Genomic DNA, 9,061 nt, shown 5'->3' with positions numbered 1-9,061 from the left:
TAAAATGAATTGCAAGCCATCAGGATTATGTTTCCTTCAACTATATATATAACTACATATTTCCTGGACTTTTATATATTGGATCTGATAAAAGTTCTACCTCTCTGCTTCATTTGAGTCATGGTGGCCCCTTAAAGATTTTTTTTATGATTTTGGGTTGCATCAAGAATTCAGATTTATAGCTACCCGGGACAAAATTGCTAGAGGCAGGGAAACTCTTCCCCCCCCCTCCAGAATTATTTGGGATTAGGTATGCTTTCTGTGTGGAGGAAAACTCTCCTCCTGTCAGTTGGGTCCTCCCACACATAACTGCAGACACGGTTGAAGCTGATTCTGATTCAGACAGTTTCCAGGCCTGAGGCGATGCATGCTGTCCTTGTGAGTCAAACAATCCTCTGCTGTCAGCTAAGGGAACTTGGAGAGTGTCCAGTCTCTAAGGCAAAATAAAAGATAGCCTGGCTATAAAGAGATCAGGAGGAAATGGTTCTCTCAAAAGGTTTTGCAAGCAGGGAGGTGGCATTTAATATTTTTCTCAGATGGAAAAATCTAAAATGGACAAATAGCTATTACTTGTGTGGCCAAAGCTTGGGGAACAGTAGGCGACATGTCTTCCGGGAGGGGACACGTGTACTCCTTAGAGCTCCCTCATCCAGATATTCTGGCCCAGCACGTTCTCCTCTGTTGGAGGTCTTTCTATCATGTCTCTACATTTTTGTACCTTCTCCGCACACACACACACAAACAGTGATGCTGGCAACTTGTTTATATTTTGTGACATCGTCACCAGGCCCGTAAAACTAGTTGAATCCTCTGAAGATAGCCTTTCTATATGTATTTTGGTTAGGATGGTTTCTAAAATGCAAGCCGGGACAGTGTAAATAACATTTCATCAAACAAAGTTTGAAAAGTTTTCAGTGCCACTGAGTACAGAGTATAACAGAAATGTAGAGGTCTATAGTCCCCTCAAAATTTCTGACTATGCTTCTAAATATGATTTAAATGCTTGCTAAAATTGTTTGATTATCATAATTATTTAATGGATGCCATATGTTTTGCAGTTTACAAGTATGATTGAGTTTATTGATGACAAAATCAAAGGAACACTAGTATGTTTTTAAAGGAAGACTGATCCTTTTCGTTAAAATGCAGAATAAATTTAAAGCTGTATTTTTTTAACTGGTAATCTTATTTTTTAATTTAGGGTCGTGTTTCATTAACACCTGAGAAAGAAGTGTTTGCTCACCAGCATGAGGAGATGAAAAATTTAGAAGACATTGTTAACAAAATAAGGCCAAGTGTTCTTATAGGTAATAAACTATATATCAGTTCATCAAAGTTTGCCCTTTCATTTGATATTTATGACTATCTATGTGCATACGCACACACATACATATGTATGCATACTGAATATGCATACATTTTAGAGAAATTGGTAAAAATATCATGATCTTTATGCATAAGAACAAATACAGTATTCTCACAGTTTTGGAAAGTAGGTGAGGTTATAGAGATTTCTGAATTACACTGCAAGTGATATGTGAATAATGTATGACCTCAAATGTATTTTCATGTAATAAATAGCTTCTTGGGAGAATGGTGTGGTGGTATGTGAAAATACACTAAAACATACAATTTTTTGTAGACCCATTTCCATAGTAAAAGATCACATATAGTATTTTGTATCCCATGCTATGTAATGCTCAGTGTTGAATATGAAAAGGATATATTTCTTTGGATGTTATATTAAATTAACAGTGCTCCATAAACAAGAAAAATTCGATCAAATGTCATATGATTAAAAAATCTTTTTTTGAAAAGTTAGGAATAATTAAGTTATCTGATATTTCCCCAAGATTTTCATTAACTCTAGCCACAACCATATATGGTATATTACTAGGTACCACTCAGGAAAAAGACTTGTTATTGTTGGAACAAGAACAAACGCAATTTTAACAAATCTAGTCATAAAGCATCAGTCACATTGTTTTTTAATTTATTTTGCTATAACTAGGACTGATTGACATTGTACCATTTGCTTTTTAAAAACAAAATTCACATTAGCTAATAAAAAAAGTAAGAGAATAACTTTTGTTAAGGTCAGTTTAAAATTATGGGGAGCTTTGAACTTCAGTTTCTGTAAGAGTTCTAAGCTGTCAGAGCAAGGAAAAAAGAATAAAACAAGATTATATGTTCAAGCTGGTGATACTTTAGCTAAGGCTACAAAGCTCTTTGGGTCTGTAGCATTTGTTTATTAATTTTATTGCACCCTAATTTAATTTTTGTCAAAGGCAATGTCCTGATGTGAACTTTTTAAAAATGCTGGTTTTTTTTTTCATTTTGTTTAAGCATTCATACAGATGTTTAGTTAAGATTTTATGCAAAGAAACCAAGATTCTGATGAAATATGTTTGGCCTCCTACATATCTGTTCATCTATCTCAATCTCTCTTCCTTTTATCTTTTCTTTTTCATTATCTTAGGATAGATAGATGCAAATATTTCATAAATTGATTTAAGAAACCTTAAAACATATTGTTTTGAAAAATTTCAGAACACATTATTTTATAACAGTGAACCAGATACCATATTCAACAACACATTAACAACACATTTAATAATTGGACTCATGAGGCAACATCAACAGATAAGAGTACAGGAATTATTCTTGGAGAATAAGAGTTTGGATAAAGGTTTAGTTCAAAGTTGTCATTTGCTTCTTCTCTCTGAATTCATGTTTCTTATGTAAACATACAGAAACAATATATTTATAGATCAGACTGATAAAAAGATCTCTATGTGCATTGGGAAAAGTTTCTTCTAGTTAATTCCAAAAGATAAAAATGTAGGCCAAAGAAAGGTATCAAAGTATCAGAATGGTTATAGAAGGGCAATCTTTTCAGATATTTGCATTTTGATTTCAATTCTCTCTTGTGGAAATGGATTATTTTGATTAAAAGAGAAAAGAAAAAGTGCTGAAGATGTCTTTTAAAAAGCAGCAATCAAGATTAAATAGTGATGTTATCTGGATTGTTCATGAAATTTTCATAATGAAACAAGTGCATAGTTCATTAAAATTTTGTCTGAAAATCGGCAAAATTGTAACCATTTCAGATTCTGAAGCTGGTTCTCAACATGATCCATTAGAAATTTTCCTTGCATCAGTTCACTTGAAATGAAAAAGGTATAGCACAAAGTAATTTAAGAGCCAATATTCCAATGAAAATACTTCCAATATGTCAGGAATATTTCAGAATACTTTATTCATGAGAGAAAAAATGTGCCTTTTGTTTGAAAAAAAAATCCCTGAACCTTGTAAGAACTTCTATACTTCTCATAGGGAGAATGTTATTACTGTATTCAGTGAAACATCTTAGTGAAAATAAAGAAATACACTGGGCTTCATTTATGGGACCTGCCTTTCATTACAGGGCTATGACACTTGTTCAAGAATAAGCTGGCATACTATTTTAGATTTTATACTCTCGCAAAGACATTTCTAGTTACAGAAAACATAGTGGTGCTAAAAAAAATGCCTATATCAAAGTTGCCTCATTCACTTTAGCAGCTAGCAATTCTGAAAGTTTAAGTCCACGTATCCTAAAGGGGCTAACATTGAGAAACACTGCACTATATTATTTATTTTCTGATCAACTTTGATACCAGTGGTGAACATATTGTAGTGATGGTGAAGATGGTAATGATGTTATATATAGTGAATATAACTAATTTAAGATGGCACTTTTACCTGTCTTGTCATTTTTATCTTTTCAAAAAGTGGAGCAGAAATATAATTAAATGAAATTGTTTTTCAATACATCTGCAGAATATTCTTTTAAAGTAATGGATAAATATTGTACAGTCCATAACATTGTGTTATATCTTTGTCTGGCTTAGGAGTTGCTGCAATTGCTGGTGCATTCACAAAAAATATTATCAAGAATATGGCTTCCTTCAACAAACGGCCAATAATTTTTGCACTCAGTAACCCAACCAGCAAAGCAGAATGCTCTGCTGAGGATTGCTATTATCTAACCGAGGTATTGGGGTGGGATGGGGAAGAATTATATTTAAATTGATTATAGTTTTTGTTGGCACATTATTAGTGTATATATTCATACAATTGTTTCTCTGTGTATTTATTTTGGCAGTTTTTAGACTTATTTGTGTGTGTTTTTAGCAACATGTTAGCAACATTTCTCCATAATTTTAGGTTAAAAGAGAAACCAATTTCACTCGGAACTGAGCTAGCCTTTTAGTAAAATTATATGGCCAACATTTCAATTAATAGAGGATTTCATGTATATTCAGGAACTAATAGAATATATTTCTTCCCTAATATCTGTCACTGGAGAGAGAAAAATTTGCAGTTGTTTTAATGATTCAGAGAGGTGCTTAAGTTGCACTCCAGCACATTGCAAAGCTCCTCAAAACTGCTGTACTACAACAATTGCCTTTAACTGCAAAGTTTCTAGTTCAGGTGGGATAGTGGGTTAGGCTGGTGGAATATGCCATGTTAGAGGATTAAGAGCAGGAGCTGCAGGAAGGATGGAAGGCTTGGGGGAAGACTAAGGGTGGGTGGACTTCTGGAATATTCTCAATGACTGAGAGGAGAGATGGAGTGATGTACTGAGAAGATGGAGGTTAGGTAGGCAGAGCTACTCTATGTAGCTATCAAAGTAGTTACCATGCTACTTTGGGACATTGGCTGAGGGGAAGGATGATATTGGAAAGATGGAGATAGGGGCTGGTAGGATATGCTAATCTGGGAGCTGTGGAGAGGGAGTAGCAACACCAGTCTTGCCCTATTTGCCTCACCTGTCTTCATTTCATCCCAAATCTGGAATAGCCAAAACATTCTGGGCTTCAGTTCTAGAGATCTATGGCAGGATCTGGAACATATTCTGGGGTTTATTTTCCCTACCTCTTCACTCACCCACCCTTTCACAAACATCCCTAAATTTGAAATTGTTCTAGCCATTTAGAACATGCAGTTAGAACAGAATTAGATATAAAAATGAATGCAGGTCATATACTTTCTATGTTGGGTCATTATTTTCTCCAGAATTCGTGGTTATTATTTCTATAAATGTATACAAAATGTAGCATGCCTTTTTGCTTACTGAAAAGTAAGCATAAAGATGCAATATAGGAATGGAGGAGTAATGCAAATATTTTTTAAAGCAGATGGAATATGGTTCCATTTGGTGATCAGAAGACCTAAAGATACATCTAAATGATTAATCTTCCATTAAAACTTGTAAAACAAGCTGTTGTAAATCTGCACAACACCAAGATGAATTGTATGTTTTAAATAGCTGAACGATGTTGATGTTTTTATTGTATCTGTGTTTGCAGTTCTTTAGTTGAACAAATCTCCTTTTTAAAAAAAAATTAAGATGATAATTTTATGCTCATTCACACAGAAATAATTGATTTTAGCGGGATTCCTCAATAAACCTATATAGGACCATATTATAAAATGTAAGTTAAGATTCTGGACTTGTTCAGGGATGAGCAGTATCACATTGCTCATATGAAATGAAATGTCACCTGTTCTTCTCAGGTAACCATATAGCAAATTACTCAAATAGATTTTCTGGACTTGTGTTCATTTTTGTATCATTTGTAACAGTCGTTATGAACAAGAACAACTTTAGAAAGGTATAAGGGCATCATCTCAAACTGAGATGACAAGATTCTCAAAGAGTTGGGTAGAAGATAGAATTTCACCAGAAGCTTGTCATGTAGACTTTCTATGATAAGAGACATTCAACATACATGCACACATGCACAGACAGAATGATCACAACACTCAGCCACAGTTCTCCCAGGTTTTTTTTTAAAGTGAAAGAATTAAAAACTGTGAAATATATGAAATTCATTCTTTTTATCTACAGTTAGACAGATGTGGACATTACATTAAAATTATAGAAAGATTTCAAACTAGTCTGAAACTTGCCAAGGGTATCTGGGAGGAACCACATAGATGTTATAGATATATAACATCAAATAATAGGTCTTTTGCTCTTCCTGTAATTTCTAATATAATCACTTTATACAGTAATGGCCAAAATTGTGGAAAACTTTTTCCTAAAGGTTTCCACAATTTTGGCCACTACTGTAAAAGCACTGTTATCTACATGAACATTTTAATATATGTCCATCTTTTCCCATCAAATAACACTTTGCAATATTATTTTTGTTTTTACTCAGGGACGAGGCATTTTTGCAAGTGGAAGCCCTTTTGATCCAGTCACTCTTCCAGATGGACGCAGGTTTTATCCTGGACAGGGGAATAATGCCTATGTATTTCCCGGAATTGCCCTAGGCGTTGTTTCATGTGGAGTGAGAAACATAAGTGATGAAATTTTTCTCCTTACTGCAGAGGTATTAATTATTCTTTGTATATATATAAATGGGAATCCAGATTGTTTCCACTTACTAACTTCTTTGTTTAGTGACTTTTCTAAGTTAAGACAGTTGCAATTAAGGCTGCTGCAATGTCCCATGATCACATATTCACCATTCAGATGCTTCGTAATTGGCATGCATTTACAACTGTTGCAGTGTCCTGTGGTCACATGATCGCCATTTGTGAACTTCACAACTGGTTTCTAACAAGTAGAATTAATGGAGAAAGCAAAAGTGAAATTGCAAGTTGCAGTCACATGATGTTATTCATTTACAAACATATGATATAAAATGCAGTCCAACTGCAACAGATCTAGTAGAAAACATCACTTCTGGCAAACACATATTGTAAACATTTTTTTCTGGTTTCTTCCTTGCCCGTGGTTCTTTCTCTCCCTAATTTATTGATTAATACCACTATAAAACCATAGAGACTGCATCTTTAAAATAAATTTGAAAAGTGGTTCTTACTTTTGCTTGTTCCTATTTATAACCAAGAAATGTGAATACATTTATTTCTTGATTTGGTTGGCAGTGGAGAAATCTATGGGGAAATTTGTACAGGGATTATGGAAAATCTGAACAAAAATCTAGGGTTCCTATATTGTATAAAGGTAAAGGTTTCCCCCTGTCAGTCATGTTCAACCCTAGGGAGCGGTTCTTATCTCAGTTTCTTAGCCGAGGAAGCCAGCATTGTCCAAAGACACTTATGTGGTCATGTAGCCAGCATGACTAAACTCCAAGGCACACAGAATGCTGTTACCTTCCCACCACAGTGGTACCTATTCACAGTGCTTTTTTTCTAAAAAAAAAAAAAAAAGGTGCCGGAACTCACACTCGTCATACAACCCGCCTTGCCTACCCTACAAGGTTCCATCAAAAAAAGGTGCCGGAACTCCGTTCTGGGCGTTCTATGAGAAAAAAAGCCCTGCCTATTCATCTACTCACATTTGCATGCTTTCGAACTGCTAGGAGGAGTTGGGGCAAGTAACAGGAGCTCACCCCATCACGCAACGCCCGGGTCTCAAACACAGGCTGTCAGCTTTTCAGTTGACAAACTTGGTGTTTTTATCCCCCTGAGCCATCACGCACCCTGTATAGGATTATAGGTCTTATAAATTGTTAAAGCTCTCCAGTTAAAGTTGATAAAAGAAACAGTCTAGTTATTGTAAGCAACGAGTCTTGTTTTCAAGTGTTCTTATTTTCATGCCAAATAAAGTAGAGTTTGGAAGTGAAACATCTAAGCCCAGAAAGCTATAATGCCTAATTATAGGCAGTTTCACTGTGATGACAAGCACCATTCTTCTGGGCCTCACCAAGCAGAATTATAATGTTTGACCACTTTAAGCTAATGAAATATTATTGTAACTCTGCCTAAATTCCAAGACCTCCTGGTTTAAAAAAAACCTTGGATCTACTGAACAAAACTTACTCAGCTACCTCCAACATAAAGTCTGTGCTGCTTTTTCTTAACAACTTCAGCACCCCCTTGTGGATCCCAAAATATAAAAAATATTAATTTTGATAACATTTATTCAACACTTTCCTGCTTTTAGATTTTAAAAAAGAGCAATAATTTTTTTTGTATACTGTAAGAGAAAATAAATTTTAATGGGATAGTACTATGTTCTCTGAGAGAAAGCTTTATTTTGGAGAGGGTATTCTTGTGAACCGAAAATATCTCAGAAATAGCAGGCAAGAAATGAACATGAGAACAAAGAATTTTGTAAGATATTGGATAGGCCCAAGATAGAAATATTAAATATGTACTTATCCTCTTTCTCTTCCCATTTAGTTTTTCAGGTTGAATCCCTGGTGTGATTGTAGGTAGTATATTACTTTTGGGATGATAACGTGATGGGATTGGATCTCCTCCTCTCTATAGTCTTATTCAGGATAAAACTCTCCGATGGGCATTGTTACCATGAGCCTAACATTTCTATCTTTTGACTATGGAGATTCTCAGTCATCCAGGTCATGGTTGTCCCAAAGGTGCTTTTTCAAAAGAGAACTGGACTTTCCTTGTTTTGCTTGAAGACGTTTTGCTTCTCATCCAAGAAGCTTCTTCAGTTCTGAAGAACCTTTCTGTTTTTTTTTGTTTTGTGGTTGCCGTAAATAATTTCTCCTGTACTTTCAATCAATATCCAAAATGTTTTGCTATCTCTTTTCTCTCAATAGTTCAACTACAGTTAGAGGTATTGCAATTAAAGGCAATCTACTGACTGTTGTTCATCTGTGCTAATTAACAATGAGTGGGATTGCTGCAGTATGAGAGTTTTAAAATATCTAACCTGTTCTTAAAGATGTCTTTCTACAAGTGAGTCTGTACTCTGATTTGTATAGCTTTCAAAGATTAAAATGTAGTATTTTGCAGACTGTAAGGGCGGCCTAATTACGGAGAGGTACTTTGTACATTTAGGTTAAAGGTATATAAATAACTTTGTCTGGACTTGGAAGCTGGTAGAGTTGGGCCATTTATTACTGGGATGGGAGACAAGACTAAACCAGGACTCTCCAAATTTCTTAAAGGCCACATGTCTTAAAGTGGCCAACTTTGGAGAATCCTGGATTAAACTGATACAACAACATCCTAGAAGAAAGCAACGGCAAATTACTTCTGTATAATGCCAAGAATATTGCAGAGACATGAC

The 9,061-nt window shown here is 34.9% G+C and overlaps 1 protein-coding gene across 1 annotated transcript in view; it reads left to right on the top strand.

Annotated features, from left to right (window-relative positions):
* LOC107295293 (NADP-dependent malic enzyme) overlaps positions 1–9,061 on the top strand; it is a gene marked incomplete at its 5' end in the record, with an annotated part of 48,027 nt that overhangs the window by 30,540 nt on the left and 8,426 nt on the right. Inside the window, 3 exons of the mRNA XM_015824604.1 lie at positions 1,202–1,307; positions 3,894–4,036; positions 6,213–6,386. Coding sequence (XP_015680090.1) covers positions 1,202–1,307; positions 3,894–4,036; positions 6,213–6,386 — 423 coding nt within the window. The remainder of the gene's footprint in view (positions 1–1,201; positions 1,308–3,893; positions 4,037–6,212; positions 6,387–9,061) is intronic.

The sequence above is a fragment of the Protobothrops mucrosquamatus genome, unplaced genomic scaffold (assembly GCF_001527695.2).
Source record: "Protobothrops mucrosquamatus isolate PMUCROS unplaced genomic scaffold, P.Mucros_1.0 scaffold_193, whole genome shotgun sequence".
Lineage (NCBI taxonomy): Eukaryota > Metazoa > Chordata > Lepidosauria > Squamata > Viperidae > Protobothrops > Protobothrops mucrosquamatus.
Note: the sequence above shows the minus strand (reverse complement) of the source record. Positions and strands in the feature narration are given on the sequence as shown.